Source organism: Protopterus annectens, chromosome 4.part0 (assembly GCF_019279795.1).
Source record: "Protopterus annectens isolate FY-2018-M chromosome 4.part0, PAN1.0, whole genome shotgun sequence".
NCBI lineage: Eukaryota > Metazoa > Chordata > Ceratodontiformes > Protopteridae > Protopterus > Protopterus annectens.
The window spans coordinates 1,814,820,451-1,814,843,517 of NC_056733.1; the positions used below are offsets into that span (position 1 = coordinate 1,814,820,451).

The 23,067-nt window shown below is 41.6% G+C and overlaps 1 protein-coding gene across 1 annotated transcript in view; it reads left to right on the forward strand.

Annotated features, from left to right (window-relative positions):
- The window catches only part of LOC122800031, a 559,475-nt gene extending 537,366 nt beyond the window's left edge, over positions 1-22,109 (forward strand). The window contains exon 5 of the mRNA XM_044069507.1: positions 20,868-22,109. Within this exon, the coding sequence (XP_043925442.1) occupies positions 20,868-21,014 (147 nt within the window). The 3' untranslated portion in view covers positions 21,015-22,109. The remainder of the gene's footprint in view (positions 1-20,867) is intronic.
- Positions 22,110-23,067: the final 958 nt, after the last annotated feature.

Consider the following 23,067-nt stretch of genomic DNA (forward strand, 5'->3'; position numbering starts at 1 on the left):
GTACATCTAACTTTTCAGCTTCTTTGACATTCTTCTGTCATACACTACACCTGATACTCTATGCCAGTTGGCTGCAGTCCCCCTGATTCTAGCTTTGATCTCTTCATTCAGACTTTCCTTCTCCTCAGCCACCAATCACAGATACCTGAAAATATTAACCTGTTCCACTATCTTCTCTTCTATCTGAATTCTCAGCTTCTCTGACTTCCCCAATTTGTTGCCATTATCACTGCCTTATCTGTACTTAGTTTCAACCCGTGTGCCTTCAGTTTCACATTTCATTCTCCTATCCTTTGCTGAAGTTCTTTCTCAGAGTTTGTCTGCAATGCTACATTGCCTGCTTACAGCAACTTTGTTGACATGTCCCCATCGACCGGTTTGCTAGTGTGGTCAGTCATCAATATGAACAGCAGTGGGCTCAGAGCTGAACCTTGGCGCACACCCACTCCCACTGGGAGTCTCTCTATGAGACCAAACACTGTTCATACTTGAGTTATTGGGTCCTTGTAATAGCCTGCACTAATTCTACCAGTGTTTTTGGGACTTCAAACTACCGCAGTACTGCCCAAATCAACTTTCTTCAGACCTTGTCATACATTTTCTCCAAGTCTAGGAATACCCAGCTAGACTCTTTCCTCATCTCTAGCTTCTTCTCAATCATCTGTTTCACTGCAAACATTGGGTCAGTTGTGCTGCATCCTGATCTGTATCTGAACTGCTCATCTCCCATCTTGCTTTATACTACTCTGCATATCTGTTTATCAATCACCCTCTCCAGAACTTTCATGAAATGTAACAGGAATTTGATATCTGTGTACTGCTCACAGTTGTGGATGTCCCCTTTGTTCTTGTACAGTGGCATGAGTATGCTTATTCTCCAGTCATTTGGGATATGTATTTTTCTTCACACTGCTATGAGCACCCTCAGGAGCCATTTCTCCCCTATTTCATCCAGCATTTTTATCATATCTGCTGTTACCTCATCTGAGCCTGCTGCCTTCTCTCACTTCATTTTCCTTAGTGCTGTTCTTACTTCTTCTAGGGTGGACTCCTCTTCTTCTCTCATTGAAGGCTGTGTCTAGGACAGTACAGCTTTTGTGGGATTTTCTTCATTTAGAAGCTGCTGGAAGTACTCCTACCATCTGCCTTAGATGTCCTGTGGACTGGTGAGCAGGTTGTTTCTGGCATCCATTATGAAAGGTGTCTGACTATCTTTTTTATCTTTCTGTATTTGCCTTGCAATCTGATATAGTTTCTGTGTGCCACCTACTGAGTCACTTTCCAGAAGTTGGTAAAGTGTCTCCTATGCCCTGTTCTTTGCTATTGCAACTCCCTTCTTAACTTCTTTGCTAGCCAGCCAGGATTGCTTCCTAGCCAGGCCTGTTTTTTCTATCTCCCATTTTTTTCTGCACTTCTTCTTTCTTTTGATGACTTCCTGGACTTCTGCTTTCCACCACCAGCTTTCCTTATGTACCTTATTTCCATACCTGGCTTGGCTGCACATCTGTTCTGTAGTCCTCACACAATCTGTTTTGAGACATTGCCACTCTTCGTCAACTCCACCTATTTTCTCCTCTTCTTGGGGGTACTAGAGCCCTGAGTAATTTCTTGAACTGCTTTACTTTCTCTCCACTCAGCCTCCAGGTCTTCATCTTGGTCTCTGTTGACCTTAAAGCCTTCTCTGACCATTTCTTGTAGCTGAATGTGACAACCAGTGGTTTATGCTGTGGGCTGACTGTTTTTGCTGCGGATGACTTTGCAATCACTGATTCTATGCCAGTGCTCTTTCCTTACTAGGAGGAAGTCTACCTGAGTTGCATGTTGGCCACTCTTGTGTGTGATCTTGGGACTCTCTCTTTCTGAACCATGTGTTGGCTACTATCAAGGCATTTGTCAGGCAGATGTCTAGAATGGCCTCTCCTTCTTTATTCCTGTTGCCCCACCCATGTGGACCAAGGCGGTCCTGAGATCCTGTTCTCTCAGTCCCGGTATGTGCATTCAAATCACCCATTATCAACATTAATTCATGTTGCCCTCTTTTCTCTAGTAGGCCCTGCAACTACTGTATGAATGTATTTGTTTCCTTACTGTCAAAACCCTGCTGCAGGGCATAGGCAGAAATTATGAATACTGCCCTATCATTACACTGGAGTCTGATTGCCATGAGTCTGTCACTAATTCTGATGATATCTCTCAGTGCCTTCTGAAGCCTCACTCTCTCCACAATTCTCACACCATTTCCAGCCTGCCCTCCTCCTGAGTAGTAGACTCTGGATCCCAAGCCAAGTGTCTTTGCTGTACTACCCTTCCGTCTTGTCTTTTGGATACATAGGATGTCCAGCCTCATTATGTCATCTACTTCCAAGCTGCATCCTGTCAGTGAACCTATACTTAATGTAGCAATTCGTAGTTCATGTTTGGCAGGTTGATTGATTTTATGTCTAGCTTTCACTCAACAGAGCTATCCCAGGTAACACAGGCTGTGCAACTGGACACTGGCCAGCTAGTAGCTTATTGACCCAGGGCTGCTGGGCTTTATGGTAGACGCACACTGACCAATAGGGGCACATACACCTTTCCCACTGTTAGACCTACTTATCATTGATAAATACCCATGCCCGTTTGGTGCCATTTTATAGTTTTATCAGCTCATCTGAATAGCTGTTTAGAGCTTCTTCCATTGTTTTCTGGCCTTTTATTATTTGAGTTGATATACTCCTTCAATGTTTCATTTATTGTAATCAACTCTGAGCATATTTGACTTAATTTTACTTTAAATTACTGGAAGTCATCTCTTATAGCAACAGTGGAGCATTAAGTGCTTTTTTGCTGAACAGCTGTAGGATTCTTCTCCGTTAGTGTTTTCTCTTCACCTTTGCTGGTTGATTTTCTTTTAGACATCCAGGCAATGTACTTCTAGCCAGTAACTGAATTGTACTAAAACAGGCAGAGTTATTGGCCCTTATCTTTCAGTTTCTTTTTACACACTGGGAGAGCTGAAATTAAACTGTTGATCATTGTGCAGCCATCTTGGAAAGCCCCCCAACTTGGCATAATTCTAATCTTATGTTAACATGTTGACTGCAAGAAAGATATGCAGTCTTATACTTGTAGGGTCGCCACCTCTCACTGTGGCTAAAACTGGAGTAAGGCCACACCCCTCGCATCATGCATAACCCCACCCATCCCCACCCATGTTCTGCCCATTTCGTGACATGACTATGACATCAACTGATGAGGATGGCCCTCTTTTTCCATTCCTGGTGCCTTCTTTAGCCGATTTACAATGCTCTTCTGTAAAAAAGCATAGTAAATCAGCCAATTTAACAAACTCCAATAGTCTGTGTCCTTTTTTGAAACAGAATACCGGAGTTTGTACAGTGTTTTCCAGACTACCGGGAATCAGTTTGATTTCCTGATTAAAAAAAATGGATAGGTGGCAACCCTATATACTTGGCTGTGTTACCTTTTAATTAGTTCTGACTAAAAGTAGTTTTGGAACTAGCTTGTACACCTAGTTAAAAAGTTCACATAAGCCACTATAACAAACTGCTATCTACATTATATTCTTATTGATGTTTATCTTTATTGTGCCCATATCTACCTCATCAATACCTTAAAAAATAGAGTGGCAAAGGCCCTTATATTTAAATCAAGAGATGTTAGTTTTGAAAGAATATAGATTAAAAGATATTACATTTATCCTAGGCAAGGTATCAGAGAAGTTAATTTAATACATTCTAATTGTCTATTTTTCCTTTAACATTGCTTTTTTGAATGGTAGTCATAATAAAATCACAACTGATTGCAGTGACCATGCATTCAGTGCTACTCATAAAGCCATTATAACTGCAGCTGTCTTTATCATCTTTATGCAAAATCTTATACCACATTGACAATAAATTTCTTTAAACACATTTTTATTATGTTTTTTAATAGATTTGAAGTAGTTTACTTCATTTGATCTTCAACCTGTGGGTTTCGGATCCACATCGGATCTGACACGGCCGCATTTTCCAGCTATGGATGCGAGCTCCAGACTCCTCCCCTTACCCATAATGCCAATGTCTCCCTTCTCCCTTCAGATCTCATTTAACGCCATAGAGGTTACAAGCATAGTTTTTGAGCTCCAGTTAGTGGGTTATATAATTGAACTTTTCCCTGAGTTCTTTCTCTCTATTTCTATTTTCTTTCTGACATCCTTTTTCTCACTCGTGACTGCATCGGATATCAAAAAAAAAAAAAAAAAAACTTTTCTCTACACTCTTTCTTTTCTATCAGAGAGAGCATATGTGTGTGTGTGTGTGTGTGTGTGTGTGTGTGTGTGTGTGTGTGTGTGTGTGTGTGTGTGTGTGTGTGTGTGCGCCTTTTGGGCCTGTGTGGGTATGGCTAAAGCCCCTAAGGCAGGATTTAGAAAATGCACAGAGTGTGGCCATAAGCTGTCCCCGGTGAATGACCACACTCTGTGCGTGGTTTGCAGATCACCTCAAGTGCTCCTGTCCTATTTGCGCTGGTTTCAACCCCAGAGCACTTAAGGGCAGGCAGGACAAACTGATTTTGAAGGGATTACTCCCCTCTTCAGGATAGCAGCAGCTGCTGCTTCTACTTCCCCGGCCTCTGGGACTCAAACTCCTGCCAAGAGGTCTGGGGAAGGGGGACAAGGCCAAGAAGGACCGTTCCTGCAAGCGGTCCCCTGACTGCTCATCGGAGGTGGCTCCACCACTGAAAATCAGGCCAATGACTAGGTCTGGGTCTCCTCACCTTCTCTCACCCAGGTTCTCCCTCGTGCTGAGGAGACTCGTAGCTGGTCCCCAGTAAGGACTTCTCCCCACCGGCTTTCCTGTCCAGTTTCGGTGGTGTCCTCCCACTCCACCCGAAGTTTAAGTGAAGCAGAGATGGACAAGATGATGTGGAGATTCATCCACACTCAGATCCAGATGGGGGTCTTGCCAGTGCCCTCTCCCTGTGGAGGGTGCTCCTTGCAACCTTTGTTCTGACCAATAACTCCTTCTCCGATCCGACTGGCAGTTTCAGAGTTCTTGGATCTGAGGACTCTCAGGGTCAAAGGGTCGGCACCGACAGTACCATGTACCTCGACGCCGGCCATTGCCTTGAGCTTGTCGGACCCAATAGGATCAGATCCAGGCTCTCTGAGCCGTAGCCTTGGGGTCATATCCGAAGGGGTCCTGTCTGCTCCGAGTGCTTTGGAGCGGAGCATCTGTCTTGGCATCTTGGCTCCTGGATGTATGGCTCCAACTCTCCTATCGGGTCAGAGGGTGACAGGCCCCGCCAGTACATCCCAAGAGGTTTGCTCCCTCTCTGCATTCATTGTGGTGGAGAGGGTTCTCTTTGTGTTGAGGCCTCTGACCATTTCGTCCGCAGACTCCACCCAGACCCCCCTGGTTCTGAGTGTGGTTCCGACCGTCTTGCCATCTCAGGGACAGCCCATGGCCACAATGCCCCAGGAAGCTTCAGTGGAACATCAAGAGGTTTGTGAGTCCTCCTCAGAGAGTCCCCCCTGAGGAGGTACCCAGAAAACGTAGGTGTAAGAGGAGGCACTTGGAATCTCCATCAGAGTCCCTCAGAGAAGACACAGACTTGGATGAAGGGGAAGGTTCCCCAAGGTCACCACCTCAGGATGTCTCCTTTGGAGACATCATGGAGCTCCTTCACCAGAGGGGGGTGGTCAGCCCCCAAACTGACTACGGACGAGTCCATGATCCTGGAAGCATTTGGGTTGGGCCCATCTACCTCTTGGGTGTCCTCTCCTGCTGATGCACTCGTGGATTTAATAACATTTAGGGCATGGAAAGAGCTAGACACCGTAGAGCCCAGCCCTAAGCACTCCGACAAAGTGCTGACTCCCCCAGTCAGACAGGACACATTGGAACAAGAGATCCCCGGTAGATAAGATGATGGTGGCAGCTGCCACCAAAAAGGAGCTCACTCAGGAGAGCTCCATGGTCCATCCCCCTGATCGAGAATCAAGAGCGATGAACCATTTTTGGAAGTGAGTATATGCTTCAGCAACCTTCTCGGTGAGGGTGCTGAACTATATGGCACATGTCATTAGACTCCAGAGAGACCTAGTGAAAGAGATCATGGAGACTACCCCAGAGTCTGTCAGCTGAGGACAAGAAGACCTTCTCCACTTGAATGGCCACTCTAAAAGCGGTCGCCAACATGTCCATGTGACTGCTCTTTCATGCTACAGAGGGAGCCACAAGGGCGGCCGGGACAGGCATTGCTATCGGGCATCATGCCTGGCTCCAGTTGTGTCAATTTTTGGAGCCCTTCAAGGCATCTTTCACCAACACCCCTTATGATGGTTCTTCCCTCTTCGGGAAGTCGGTGAAAGAGACTTTGGTCCAGAGTGAGAAGGATGGGAAGACACTGTTTGCCATCAGGATCTGCTTCTCCTCTCCTTAAAGATACTTTTCCAGGAATCAGCGAGGAATGAAGAAGATGTGGTTCTGTAAGTCTCAGATGTTTTTCCAGGATGCTGAGGATTCTCCATCCCCCAGAAGCATAGGGGGTCAGAACAGATGCCGCTTGAGAGGCAGGGGGGGTCCTAGGAATTTTGGGTCCCAAAAACTCTTTTCAGAGGGACCTGGGTAGCAGCCCTAAGGGGTTTCCTGAATGCTCATCTCTGGAGGCAGTTGAGGGTCACCTGTCGCTACATTCGAAGGCATGGGAGTCCATTATGAAAGATCACTGGGTGTTGCGAATCATATCCAGAGGTTATTTTGTTCCATTAAAGGAACATCCCCATCTGAACAAACTCCTCCCAGACGTTCTAACTACATAACGGGAGGGGGCTGTGCTAGAAATAGGAAAGCTGCTGAACAAATGAGTCATCCAACTGGTCTCCCCAGGCCAGTCCAGATCCGGTGTTTACTCCAGGTTCTTTTTAGTGCCAAAGAAAATGGAGGAACCTCAGACCCATCTTGGATCTGTCCACATTGAATTTGTCAGTAACCAAGACAAAATTCTGGATGGTCATGGTCCAATTGAGCCTGCCTTTTTTGCAGGCCACAAACTGGATGTGCTCAATCGATCTCCAAGATGCGTACTACCACATCAAAATGGACAGATGCACCCGGAGGTTTCTTCACTTCCGGCTGGGAGCCAATCACTACCAGTTCAGAGCCCCCCCCCCTTTGGTCTCACCACAGCCCCCAGGGTGTTTACCAAAGTGATGTTGGTTGTAGCGGCTCACCTGAGGCTCCAAGGTATTCAGGTCTTCCCATACCTGGACGATTGGCTTTTTGCTGCCCCCTCAGAGGATCTACTATGTCAGGCCAGGGATTACCTCATCCAGTTGGCAAACAATCTGGGGATTACCATCAACCTGAACAAATATTTTCTAGAGCCAGATAAGATTTTGGTCTTTATTGGGGCACATTTGGACACTCTTCAAATTAAAGCATTTCTCACTCTGGACAGGATACGCAGTTTAAGAATGCACATCTTACAAATTCTTCATGCCCAAGTCCCCACAGCCACAGCCACAGCAGTGCTCAGGGCATTAGGTTCCATGGTGGGCTCAATCAATCTCCTGCTGTTGGCTTGCCTGCATATGAGAGTTCTTCAATGGACACTTGCAGTTCAGTGGTCCCTGTTAGACCTTCTGTTCATCTTTCCAGTGAGAATCTCAAGGGCATGCAGGGACTCCATTCAGTGGTGGATTCAATATCCAGATATCCTCAAATGACATTCCTTTCACCCTGTTTTCCCCAATATCATGGTGACCATGGACACCTCCCAGCTAGGGTGGGGAGGCACTGCTTCGGAAGGATGGTCCAAGGCACTTGGTTCCCCTCTGAGACTGAGTTTCATATCAAAGTTCTAGAGATGAGAGCAGTTCTTTTGGTGTTGCAGGCAGTTCATGCCCATCTTCCTCTAGGGATGATTCTCCTTCAGACAGACAACATGTCAGTAGTCTGGTACATCAACAAACAAGGGGGGACCAGATCTTATCCCTTCTGTCGAGAAGCCATGAGAGTGTGGGAATAGGCAATCTCCACCAGCCGCTTTCTAATAGCAATGCACATTCCAGGGTGGTCCAACATTCTAGCGGACAGGCTCAGCAGATCAATTCTGATGCCTTATGAGTGGTCTCTGAATCCTTCAGTAGTGGAACAGATCTTTCAAAAGTGGGGTCAGCCTTGCTGCAATCTCTTTGCACCTCCTTCCAATGTGAAATGCAGTGAGTTTTTTGCTCTGAGGAGGGGGAAGCCCCCAGAGATGCACTGGTTTATGCTTGGCCTCCCAGTCTTCTCTATGCTTATCCCCCACTTATGTCCAAGTTTCTTCAGAAAGCTCAAAGGCTGTGGAGCATGGCTATCCTCCTTGCCCCATTCTGGCCTCACCAGGTTTGGTTCCCCTCACTGTGGTCTCACCTAGTTGTTCCTCCATGGACATTGGATCCAGTCCCAGATCTTCTTTCAAATCCCTCAGGGATCCCTCACCCAAATCTGGATAGTCTGAAGCTCACGGTTTGGCTGCTCTGGTTCCCATGATTATCAGGACTCCCGGATTGTCATCCCCTGTAAAGTCCATTTTGGTGGTGGCTCACAAATCCTCCACCAGAAAGGTGTATCGTAGCAAATGGAGATGTTTTTCCATATGGGCTAATCAGTAAGCTTTGGACCCTTTCATGCCTCCTCTTTCAGCGGTCTTAGAGTTTTTGGCCAGCATCTTCCATCAGGGTGCTAGTTCTTCCACAATTAAGGTGCAGCTGGCAGCTATCTCTAATTTCCATGTGGGTGTGAATATGTCTTCCCTGGCTTCTTCCAAACTGTGTAAAACATTCCTTAAAGGGACCTTTCTACTTAGACCTCCAGTTAAGGATCCTCTACCTCCGTGGGATCTTACCTTAGTGCTACATGCATTGGTTTCTGCACCCTTTCAACTGGCAGCATCAGTTGATCTTCAGTCTTTGACATGGAAAACTGTGTTCTTGGTGGGCATTACCCCAACCAGAAGAGTGTCAGACCTTCATGCTCTTTCTATCAAGGTGCCTTACATGATCTTTCACAAGGTTAGAGTGTTGTTGCATACTAACCTATCCTTTCTTCCTAAGATGACTTCGGAAGCCAATATTAACTAAATGATAAATTTACCAGTTCTCTTCCCCAACTTCCAAAACAAAGACGAATATAAGTTGCATCTGCTTGATGTTCATAAGCAACTGAGATTTTACTTGCATAGGACAAAGTCCTTCTGCAAATCTGATCAGTTATTCATGTCTTATGCTAAACCCTTTTTAGGCAAGCCAGTTTTAAGAATTGCTCAGTGGATTTCCTTGTGCATTGCTCAAGCTTATGAGGTGAAAGGTAGGTCCTTGTCAGGAAATGTGAAGGCACACTCCACCCGATCTATGGCTACGTCAGCTGCCTTCTGGTCTAAGGTGTCTCTGGATGATATCTGCTTGGCAGCTACTTGGTCCTCATCTCATACCTTCATTTCTCATTACAAGATGGATATCATGTCTCAGAATAGAGCATCCTTTGGTTCTGTGGTGCTCCAGAGTATCCTTCCATGTGGGCCACCCAGGAGTTTATGATAGCTAGGGTCTCTGTCCCACAGGTTGAAGATCAAATTAAGTAAACTACTTCAGATAAAGAAGTTATGTACTCACCATAATGTTCCATCTGAGTAGTTGTACTTCATTTGTCTTCAGTCTTCCCCCACTCCTTCCCTCTGACCTTATCATGGATGCAGGCTGTGTTTTCGACCGTGTATAAAGTGTTTGGCCCTTGACTCTGTCCAGGTCAAGGAGTGTAATTGAGATCCTTGTTATGATAAGGTGATGTTGGGTCGGGTAGCTGATACCTTTTTAGGCAGCAAACTCATTCTGAAGGGAGAAGGGAGACAGGAGGGCATTATGAGTAAGGGGAGGAGTTTGAAGTTCGGATCCATAGCTGGAAAATAAGGCCCTGTCAGATCCGATGTGGATCTGAAACCCACAGGTTGAAGACAAATGAAGTACAACTACTCAGATGGAACATTATGGTGTGTACATAACTTCTTTTTATTATTTACTCCAACATTATATAAATTGCTCAAATCCTGCCATTCCTTAAATTTTAGTCCTTATCCCAAGCATTATTCTGCATGGATTGTTCCCACAAATTCTATTCATTTTTGTGTAAGTTACTCCTTCCATTTTCTAAAGATCCCACCTCCAATTCTTTCTCTACAATATCTATTATTTGGGTTTGATTTCCATTTTCTAGAAATTGCTTTTTTGGTAGCCAATAGCATAAAGTATTACTGTCTAGGTAATTCATATCCTATTTCCCAATTCAAAAGAATAATTTTCTTAGTTATTATCATTCACTCCTCCACCCTGTCTGACAGAGGTCTCTGTAGGATTTTTTTTATCTGCCAACTTGTTACATTCCTAAAGCATGTTCCTAATTACTTCTCTTTTCCATTCTTTACTGAGTTATTACATGCAGAATCATCATTGACAGGATTCTGTTGATAAGCTAATATTATCTCAGAAAGCTGCCAAGCTTCACATTTTTATTTTCATAATGGCATAAATTTAGTTTCTGGTTAATATAGCACTGGACAGCACCCAATAATATGTATGTAAGTGCCTCATACTAATTATACAAATGGCCAATTTCACAGCATATACCTTAGATAATTTTTAAATTATTATCTTTTTTTTTTTTTTTTTTTTTTGGCAAACACATTTATTAACAACTTGGAACATGACTTCACTGTGTGTTTCCCAGCAGTGCATGTAGATATTTAGGAATTGTAATTGACTTGCTCAGGGGAGGATTGTGGTCCTTTCTTACACTTGTGCTACTTAAGTAAAGCCGAAAGTGCTGTGTACTGATGATACCTGGTCCATCCAAAAAATGACTTGGCAATATATTGTTTAATGCTGTATATGTTGGCAATGTATTGTTTAATGCTGTATATGTTGGCGATATATTGTTTAATGCTGTATATGTTGGCGATATATTGTTTAATGCTGTATATGTTGGCGATATATTGTTTAATGCTGTATATGTTGTCCATATATTGTTTAATGCTGTATATGTTGGCCATATATTGTTTAATGCTGTATATGTTGGCAATATATTGTTTAATGCTGTATATGTTGGCAATATATTGTTTAATGCTGTATGCAATGGTTTATCACATTTCTCTCATTATTGCCTAAAATGGTTCTGTCTGTACTTTTCCAGGATAGATTCTACCCAGACACAATTTTACCTACAAAATGATAATGGAGTGTCAGAATGGCATGTGGCTACCCCCCCCCCCCTTTGATAAGCAAATAAGGACTAGTCAGTGCTTAAGAACACAGAGTTTCTTTCCAACTAATTGCTGAACAGTAGCTGACACCATCAGTATGGCATTACTGTAATGATATCTGTTTTACTGTGCATTTATTAGGTAGTGTGGTGGGAATTCTAATCACAAACTAGACATATGACAACCAGCAGCATTACCAGAACTCAGTAGCATTACAGCATTGCTCAGTTTGCTTTTCCATCTTTTCTGCTTCTTTTTGATTTCTTATGATTGTATATGTAATATATTTGTTTGAAAAAAAAATCTTTATATGATGATTAGAATGACTAAATTATTTACTTTTTATGGTCCACTTCAGAGTCTTTTAAATGTTATAGTTGTAGAATTGTATTAATTGCTGTTGCTTTAACTTTTCCTCCTGCATTTCTTTCTAGCATATCAGGTTGATTATTTTCTGTAGCTGAATGCACTGTGCTAACTCCTTAATGTACAGCTGAGGCTTATTATGCATTCTATTTAACACTTTTTAAGTCTATTATTTTAACAATTCCCTATATCTTGTTAACTTACATTCTTGGAGTCAGTGTTGGCTTACCTATACCTTGTTGTGTACATGGATGATGTTGCATGGGTTGAGTTTTCACAGTTTCCACAGGAAATCATTGCCACTGCAATTTTTAAATGTGCACTAACAGTGGTTAAGATGTTTTCATAGATTTTCTTTTACCTCATGTTGATGTGACATGGAGTTTGTATATATAACTTTGAAGAGCTACAAGGCTTGTTCCCCTGCAAAAAAATGCTTGCATTTATTTTTTGTCAAGTTGAATTCCTAACAGTTTTATTTGGTGAACTGGTTCCTCACCAAGCTCTAAATCAATTACTCATAGTGGACGTGTCACTGCTACCTTGTAAGTAACTGAGATAACTTGAACCTTTTCTGCCAGGACCTCCACTACAGATAGATGGACTCTGCTTAATCTGATATAACAGTTATTGTCCAGTACAAATACCTTATCCCCAATTTACATTAGTACTACCACCAGTCAAATTGCCATTTACCCCTTAAAATAAATATGTGATTGATAGCATTTAGTGCTGAGCAGGTATTCTTCAACAGACGGATAACAAACAGGTAATCATACCAGTTTAATATGAAAATCCTTAAGCTTATAAATAAATAAATCACTAGCTACATGCATTTAAAATAGTATAGTAAAACATGCTTGCAACAACAACAAAAAAAAAATAATAATTTCACTTGAAAAGAAAAAATGCAAACAAGAATAATCTTGGGCAACAAATCTAAAATAAAAATTATGAAAAGACAGATGACATACAATAAACTCCAAAACTAGTTCAGACTATAACTAATATAGCTAAAGATATTAATGTGCCCTACCTGTCAGTAACTTACATGATCTGAATAAAATGTCTTCCTAGTAAAATTTGAAGATGCAGATTACTAAGTCATGAAATGCAGAAAGAAAAAAGACTGAAATGGAGAAGGGCGAATATCAAACATTGCATTACTCCTTTAAACTTAGTTTTTGCAGGGGACAGGCCTCCAATCCAAACTTACACATTCACCAACTCTGAGATCACCATACCTCAGAAAAAGTGAATATTATGAGAAATGATAATCTTGGGCATAGTATATGCAAGTCTGTATTTTCGTTTTTTTAATCTCCACATTTCAGGACTCAGCAATCTAAGTCCTGACATTTTAAATGGCTAAAATAAAATCCTTCAAGTTATTATAGATAGCTCTGTCTGTTTATACATATTCCAGCTGGGGAATTTAGCAACAATTTGATTTCCTGTCCTTGCCTATTTAAGTGGCACAGTGTGAAATATTTTCTGCTTAAAAACCTCAGCTTTGGCCGGCTAAGAACTTGTTATATTCAACTGGACGTATAAGAGAATTTAAGTACCTTTATCTGCTCTTTTTTTTCAAATAAATACAGTATTTAAATTGATTTTAACTGTGTGGAAGGAATATTAGCTGAACTGGAAGTTAGTCAGTGTTTGCTGAATTTTGTTATTTGCTAGTAATTACAGGTGTGGAGGTAGTCACATTCTTTGATTTCCTGTCCTTGCCTATTTAAGTGGTACAGTGTGAAATATTTTCTGCTTAAAAACCTCAGCTTTGGCCGGCTAAGAACTTGCTATATTCAACTGGATGTATAAGAGAATTTAAGTACCTTTATCTGCTCTTTTTTTTCAAATAAATACAGTATTTAAATTGATTTTAACTGTGTGGAAGGAATATTAGCTGAACTGGAAGTTAGTGTTTGCTGAATTTTGTTATTTGCTAGTAATTACAGGTGTGGGGGTAGTCACATTCTTTGATTTCTTGTCCTTGCCTATTTAAGTGGTACAGTGTGAAATATTTTCTGCTTAAAACCTCAGCTTTGGCCGGCTAAGAACTTGCTATATTCAACTGGACGTATAAGAGAATTTAAGTACCTTTATCTGCTCTTTTTTTTTTCAAAAAATACAGTATTTAAATTGATTTTAACTGTGTGGAAGGAATATTAGCTGAACTGGAAGTTAGTCAGTGTTTGCTGAATTTTGTTATTTGCTAGTAGTTACAGGTGTGGGGGTAGTCACATTCTTTGATTTCCTGTCCTTGCCTATTTAAGTGTTACAGTGTGAAATATTTTCTGCTTAAAAACCTCAGCTTTGGCCAGCTAAGAACTTGCTATATTCAACTGGACATATAAGAGAATTTAAGTACCTTTATCTGCTCTTTTTTTTTCAAAAAATACAGTATTTAAATTGATTTTAACTGTGTGGAAGGAATATTAGCTGAACTTGAAGTTAGTCAGTGTTTGCTGAATTTTGTTATTTGCTAGTAATTACAGGTGTGGGGGTAGTCACATTCTTTGATTTCCTGTCCTTGCCTATTTAAGTGTTACAGTGTGAAATATTTTCTGCTTAAAAACCTCAGCTTTGGCCAGCTAAGAACTTGCTATATTCAACTGGACATATAAGAGAATTTAAGTACCTTTATCTGCTCTTTTGTTTTTCAAACAAATACAGCATTTAAATTGATTTTAACTGTGTGGAAGGAATATTAACTGAACTGGAAGTTTTCACTCTGCTCTTCAGTTAGTCCCACCCACCCTCCCTGTTTTTGTTTTGGTGTTAATCTTAGTGGCCTTGCAACTGCCCGCCCCTCTTGTAAATTTGTGTTTGGATACTCCTTCTGGGCCCATCTCATTTGCTCACTCAACTGAGTGCAGTGAGATCATATTCTGATTTCAGGCACTCCTACTGTGTACAAAGAGAGCATCTGGGAAACAAACAAAAAAAAATGTAAGCTTGTTTCCTGCCTTTCCTGTTAAGTGGTATAGACTATTTGTAGGCTTCTGAGCCCCCAAGCCTTTTGTGTTGGAGGGAAGCCTTCTAGCTTAGTTTTTTTTTCTTATAACTAGCCAGTTTTCTAGTTTCAGCACTCAAATCTGTTTCTTTGATCTCAGCACTTGTTCAGAAAAAAAAATTCATCTGCTTTTACTGTACTTGTGTTTCTACCTACTTTTTTTTACTTTTGCATCATCTTAAAAGTACTCAATTGTATTTATTACTGCTTGGTGTAACTCATTCTAAGCCTTTTGGTTTAAACACTTGGGCTTTGGACCAGTTGTTTTGCACTGAGAGGGTTTGTGGTCTGCACTGATGTGGCAGAACAGGTAGCTTACATCCTTCTAGGTTGGGAACTGCTGATTGAGGGCTCAGTGTCTGTTATTCTAAAAGTGTATTAATTCTGGTTTAAGCACTTGGGCTTTCAGGCCAGTTATTTTACATTAAGAGGGTTCGTGGTCTGCACTCTTGTGGGAGGAGAGGCTGGACTCTGCCCTTCTGAGCTGGGAATTTCTGGTTGAAGGCTTATAGTGCATGCATATCTGAACTGCTTCTTACTGAAGTTGGTGTGCCTTGTTTGCTGTGGCATAGACTGGATTCGGGCCTGCTGGATCTAGCTTTGTTTGTGTAACTTGAGCACTAATCCAGGCATTCTCTAAAGTATTCAATTGTATTTATTACTGCTTGGTAGTAACTTGATTAAAGTGTATCTATCATTCTAAGTCTTTTGGATTAAGCACTTGGGCTTCAGGCCAGTTGTTTTACATTAAGAAGGTTTGTGGCATGCACTGTGGTGGCAGGACAGGTAGCTTTCATCCTTCTAAGTTGGGAACTGCTGATTGAGAGCCCAGTGTCTGTTATTCTTAAAGTGTATTAGTTCTGGTTTAAGCACTTGGGCTTCAGGCCAGTTATTTTACATTAAAAAGGTTTGTGGTCTGCACTCTTGTGGGAGAAGAGGCTGGACTCTACCCTTCTGAGCTGGGAATTTCTGGTTAAAGGTTTATAGTGCCTGAATATTTGAACTGTATCTTACTGAAATTGGTACACCTTGTTTGCTGTAGCATAGACTAGATCCAGGCCTGCTGAATCTAGCTTTGTTTATATGCTTGTTGTTTGTTTGCTTGTTATTTCCCTGGAATGCTAATTCCAGCTAATACGCAGCTTCTCAGAGCTTCTGTGGATCACTAGTGATATCTGCATTGCTTACTGTACTTATTTCCTTGTTTCACTTGAAAGAAAGTTACTGTTTGTCGTTTTTGCATTTAAGTTACCTATAACACATTGCACTTAAGTTACCTGGCACTTGCTCACTAAAGCAATTATATAAGTCAGCACTAAAAATTAAAAGCACTACACCCTCACTCCCTATTGCCCCTGGTTTTCAATTATTAAGGAATTCCCAATATTATTCTAGCATGTCCAAAGGTCAGTTGTCAATCTCCTCTCCGGTCCAGCTGGTGAATCTGGGAATCTTGAGGCAATGTTACAACTGCCTCATGTACACAGACAACCCTCTCCTCCTCCCAACAAATTCCAACACATATGAGAGATGCAACCATATAGCCAAACTGGAGGCTAAGCTCTCTCAACTCAGTACTGGCATAACCAGTCAGGAGGAGAAGGAAACCACACTCACTACAATTCCAGTCTCACATAGACCTACCACGACAGCAAACCAAACACATAATCACACAAAAACATACTCGGAGGCTCTAAATAAAGATCTGCAAAGCAGCAGAGACCTCCAAAGCAGACACCCAAGCAGCCGCTACCCCAAAACAAAACACGTGCAACACATATCTCACAAAGCCAGTGTGCCAAACAGTCACAGCCCTTAAGACTAAACAACACACCTGATACACTTGTAAAAGGTGACTCTATCGTCAGGCACACTGACGTCCTGCTCACCAGGCTGAACAAGGAGAAGGTCACAGTGAGCAGCCTGTCGGGTGCTAGGATCTGCCACATAACACAAGCACTCAGGTCACTCCAAGGCAAGTACAAATATGACTCGGTCATTGTCCATGCTGGTGTGAATGACCTGAGACGTACCTCCCTGGACTACATGAAAAGAGACATAAAGGAGCTCTCTGAGCATGTAGCCCAGGCCGGTATGACCCTGACCTTGAGTAGCATCTTACCCTCACCAAGAATGATGCCACAATATGAAGACAAGATGATCAATTTCAACAATTGGCTTAAGCACTGGTGTCATTCAAAGGGGATCCAATGCCTGTCAGCTTGGGATGATATGCTCGACAAGCCACGATGCTTCGCTAGGGATGGCTTGCACCTGTCACCCCTGGGCTTTCGGATATTGGCAAAGGCTCTTGCTACCCCCATAGTGCCTTTTTTAGGCAAGGATCAAAAGACAAACCCACCTCCATAGGTATCACAAGGGATAAGAAACTAAGAGTAATGCTACTCAACGCCAGAAGTCTAAACCTCAAGATGCACGCACTCGAAACTCTCCTTAGCATGGAGAACATCGATATCTGTGCAGTAACATAAACCTGGCTCAGGGCTTCCGAGAGCACCCCAGCACTACCAGGTTATACCTCATACCATGCTTTTCGGCCCCAAAACTTGGACCGAACCACAAAAGGAGGGGGAGTATCGATATTCATCAAAGATACCCACACCTCCAGGTTGGTGGCAAAGCACGAAGCATCAGAGACTATCCATGTGCAACTAGCAGTGGGTAAAACTGTCTTCCAGTTTATAGCCTGCTACAGACCACCCTCCCATACCCAGGAACCCCACTCGGCCTTCCTGAGAACACTGGAAAATATGAAGGTCTCTCCAAACACCATTATATTGGGCGACTTCAACTACCCAAACATAGACTGGGAGCATTACTCTAGCTCCAACACCCTAGCCCAAAGGTTCCTAGAATTTATAAACTCAAATGCTATGGAACAACTTGTTACCACTCCCACAAGAGGGGAAAACATACTGGACCTGATCATCACCAACATGGGGACTCTATGCTCCAGACCAGAAGTGTATCCCTCACTGGTAAGATCAGACCATAAACTAATCTCACTGGATATTCACATCCCGGCCCCACCCCCTGCCCAGAAAACCACAGTGAAAAACTTCTCTAAAGCAAATTTCACACTCCTCAAAATTGAGGTGGAATCCTTCAAAGCCCCCGGGCCTGTGGAAAATACGGCCCAGACCGCAGAATCCTTTATAAACACATTCTATGAACACCTTCAGGAATGCATGGATCATGCGATCCCAAATAAAACCAAGACCCAATCCTCCAAAGGCAGGCGTCCTGTCTGGTGGACCCCAGCCATAAACAAACTATACAATAGAAGGAGGAAGCTACTAAATGATAGAGCAAAATCCCAAAAAAGGGAAGGCATCACTGATCAGTATTAGCAAAAAACTACGGGCACACATAAAATTGTCTAAGGCCAGCTTCGAGAGAAAAATTGCACAGGACACTAAGGATAATCACAAGGCTTTCTTTAGTTATGTTAGGAACCTGGGTGGTAATTCCCAGATATGCTCAGAATTAGTCCAAAATGACAAAAAATACACCGAACCCACAGACATTGCCAACATCCTAGCTGACAGGTTCAGTGCAAACTTCTCCCCCCCCACCAAAAGGGCAAATATCTATCCCAGCAGAGTGCTGCCCCCCTGACATCTCAGATGCTCAGGTAAGAGCCGCCCTCTCCAAAGCAAAAAACACAGCATCAATGGGACCAGATGGTGTCCCGGGCTGCGTCCTACATGAACTCCAAGAAGAGCTAAACCCAAACATAAAACTACTGTTCAATCTCAGCCTTACTACAGGATATGTGCCCAAAGAGTGGCGTACAGCAACAGTGGTCCCTCTCCATAAAGGTGTTGCCTCAACGGATCCTGGAAACTATCGCCCCATAAGCCTGACTAGCTTGGTCTGCAAAGCTATGGAAAGGATCATCATGGATCTCAAAAATAAAGATATTGGGGACCTACAAACACTGGATCCTACCCAGTTTGGCTTTGTTAAGGGCAGATCCTGCCTCTTAAACCTGGTTGATTTCTTTGAAACAGTCACCAAGGACATTGACGAGGGGAAGGTGGTCCACACAGCCTACCTGGACCTCGCAAAAGCCTTCGATACAATACCCTACTCGGGCATTATAGATAAGCTCACCAGCTTAAATATAAACCCCTATGTCACTAGATGGATTGCAAACTGGCTCAAGGACAGAACCCACATGGTTAGAATTGCTGGAGCCATGTCAGACTCCAAACCAGTTACAAGTGGTGTCCCACAAGGCTCAGTCCTGGGACCTCTCTTGTTCGGTATATATTTCTCGGAGGTACAGGCCAACACGGAAGGACTGTGGCTGACCAAGTTCGCAGATGACTGCAAACTGGGCGCCATAATTGACTCTCCAGCCGACACAATCATCCTCCAAAAGGGCCTCATAGAAACAGACAACTGGTGCCAGAGCCATGGCCTCAAGCTAAATGCCAAAAAGTGTATAGTCATCCCCTTTGGCAAAAACAAAGTGCCCACAAATTACCACATAGGTGGTAATCCATTAAGTACAGAAGAAGTAACTGGGACCTGGGGACCCAAGTTGATAGCAATCTCTCATTTGACAACCACGTGGCCAAAGTGGTTAGAAAAACATTTTATATAGCCCACGTAATCATGAAGGGATTCACATCTAGATCAGGGGAGGTCATTGTGCCTCTTTACTCATCCCTCATCAGGCCCATAATTGAGTACAATGCCCCTTTTGGGATGTACCTTACCAGACACCTGCAGCAACTGGAAAGACCCCAAAAGTACCTCACCAAGAGGATCAAAGGGCTCAAACAGATGCCATATGCTGCCCGGTTAAAGAAACTCCAGCTCTACTCAGTGGCATACCGCCTGTTCAGAGGCGATCTGTGCCTGACGTATAAAGCCATGTCCAACCCGGAATTAATGGACATGCTGCACCTCAGAAAATCCAAATCCCATCAAGCTACGCGCTCGAGAGACTTGAACCTCAGCACTGAAATAAATAGGACATGCTGGAGGGACAGATTCATAACCCAGAGGCTCCCTTCACTCTGGAATAAAATCCCAGTCCAGGTTAGGCAGAGTCCCTCATTGACTCTCTTCAAGAGGAATCTTGATGAGTGGATGGGAGATCGTAGGTTTACCCCGGGTATCACTTCTGTGTCACTGTTAGACAGAGGCACAGTATACTAACCTCGAAAAAGGGCATAGCAAAATAAATTTAAAATGGGTGGCGAAAGCCAAACACATTCTGGCTAGGCTTATAAATGCCCTAGGGCAGATAGCCTAGTATGAACCTATGAACCCTGCTAATAGTTTTTTGTTCTATTTATGAGTCCCTGGCAAAATTTCCTGTTGGCTGCAATTTTGAATTTTGGAAAATGCTTTCTTGTTTCCACAGTTACATACTTCTTCAGGGAATCTCAGTTGAGGTAATATTATTTGAACTAGCAAAGTATCTTCAAGGAACATTAATATTTAGGAACTGCAGATTTGTGCATAAGAGAATTAGCTTCATTTTCAACTACAGTACATTTCCACAGCAGTACAATTTCACATGTATTATTTCACACACATCTTTTAAATATTCCATATTTACTAAAACTAAGTGCAATGCAGCAGTTTTTGCTTTTATATTTTAAGGAACTGCTTATGTTTTTTTAATTCAGTATAGTTTTACTGCAACTTAATTCACTTCTGCATTTCTCTTGTGAAAGAATGCTTATTTTTTCTCATTACATATTTTAGCATTCATATCATAAACACATTTGTTAAATCATATACAAATTCTGTATCTTATGTGTGACTCTTGTCCCTGAAGGTTTCATTTGCTAGCCCATTTACCAAACCTAAGCATTCATAAGCATGATTTTTTTATAAAAAGATTTGTCATTACTTCTGCTTATATAAATTGATAACATATTTGTAGAGGAATTTGTTTGGTTCCAGAATGTGAAATACATCCGACACACTGCATGATATTTGTTTGTGGTTAAACACTTATAAACACAGTAACTCACTATAGAACTCATTATAGAATCAATTTGTATCTTTATCAAAACTTTACTATTAAGAGCAAGCAATCAAGCAAGTTTTTTGACATGTTTGGCTATATCTAGTATAGTCAGAGAAGAGTCCATGCATTGTGCAGACACATTTAATACTTTTGCAATAATCATGTTGTTGTTTTTATTTGCAGGAGCTGCAGAAGACGGACATAAGTTGCTCAGACAGCAGTGAAGAAACTGGTGTGGTCTATACAAAAGTTACGACCTTTCCACTACAACAGGAACACGATAGCAAACCAAAGCGTAAAGAGACACAGTATGCCGAACTCAGCTTCTAGTAGATAGCACTTTCTTGTATTGACCTTGATATGATGCCACTAAACTGAACCATTGTACCCTTTTGGAATCCACAGTGAAATCTGTGACAGAAAGACTTTTTGGATAGATTTAATTCATTTTTTATAATGATGCAGTTGGGAATACAAATAAATTTGTCAAACGTCTGTCATAAACGGTTTATCAATTTACATTCATGATCTTTCGCCAAACGTGATGGTTTATCTGCACAGCATATATTTTGCAAACACAGTCTGAACTTTAATACCTGTTGTACAATGTATCATTTGTCAGTCCAGCTCCATGTGATTTACATTTTGGTAAAGTGACTGTGAAAACAGTAACTATGAAAACTTGTAAGATGTGTGGTGCTAAGATTTATTGAGAGTTCTCCAGCATATTCAGCAAAAGTGCAGATGCTATTGCATACAGCCTTTTCAGTTTTTGACTATCTACTGCTAAGAAAAATAGCTGGGTACATTACCAGTGATTACTGGCACTCCAGATGAAGATGGGTTATCCAGTACAAGAGAACAATAAACATTTCAGTCAGAGTACAAAATTACAAATTTTTTTGAGTGATCTTGGTTGCTTATTATATATTTTAGAAAGATGTATTAAATCCCTTTCCAGAACTGCATGCTTAATATGGAGATGCTTGCTTGCTGTTTCTCATCTCATGCTGAACATGGGAACTACATTATCTCTAGATCTGAGTAGAGGGAGACTGTTTCTCTAAACTATCCAACATTGCATATTTGCCTTTATGTTCACACTTACAAAATGTAAAGAAAATCATATTACCTTTTGTGTACTGGGCTGGACAGCAGGGACATTGTATTCATAACAGCCTATGATCCAGTGCCATAGTTTTTGTGTTATTATTAGCAAAATGTGCAAGTTATAATGTCTTGTGGTAACCATTTCTCTGATTTCATGTCATGTTTGTACTAAACAGTTTCCCACAGAAAAAAATTCACCATTCATACGCACACCTTCTGCCTTCAACTTTTCATTTTATGGCCACAGAAGTACCTCACAAAGAGGATTATTGGCCTCAGACAGAAGTCCTACACTGACCGTCTCAAAAAACTCCAGCTTTACTCTGTAGCATATCGCCTTCTCCAAGGAAATCTCTGCCTAACATATAAAGCTATGTTAAACCCAGAGCTGTTGGATATGCTAGACCTTACGAAATCCCAATCCCTCTGAGCTACATGCTCTAGGGACCTAAACCTTGTCGCCACAATAAACAGAACATGCTGGAAAGATAGATTCCTGTTCCAGAGACTTCCTATACTCTGGAACAAGCTACCCATCTATGTCAAGCAAAGTTCCTCATTAGCACTCTTCAAGAAAAATCTTGATGAGTGGATGGGAAATAGGAAATATACTCTAGGGATCACTTCTGTGGCTCTGATCGACAAGATCACAGGAAATTAACTTTCTTGGGTGGCATAAGCCAGGGAACCTTGTTGGCTAGGCTTACTTAGGCCCTTGGGCTGATAGCCTAGTACCTACCTATGAACCTATGAACCTATGTATTGAGTAAATGTTTATTTTATTAGCTGCTGAGACTTGAAGGAAGACACAGAGGGGAGGGGGAATGCTTTACTTTAACCATAATTGACTTACCTTTTTAAGAAACTGTTTTGTTAGACTTTGTTAGTCTCTGTACTGTACCTTCCTTTGAAACTTTGTATAAATGTCTTAATTATAGTATTGTTTATATATATATATATATATATATATATATATATATATATATATATATATATGTATATATATATATATATATATATATATAGATATGTGTCCGTGTCTGTGTGTGTGTGTGTGTGTGTGTGTGTGTGTGTGTGTGTATTACATATCAGATTTTATTCTGGAAGTGTATCTTGAAGAAAGGGAATGGTATATTGCAAATAAAAACATTCATTAATTGATTTTTATATTTTACTAAGATTAAAGACAAAATTAAATACTTCCATAATTTTTCTAAGGTAATAAATAAATCTTAAGTCAAAGTATATCTGTTTTACAGTGTTGTTCTACATA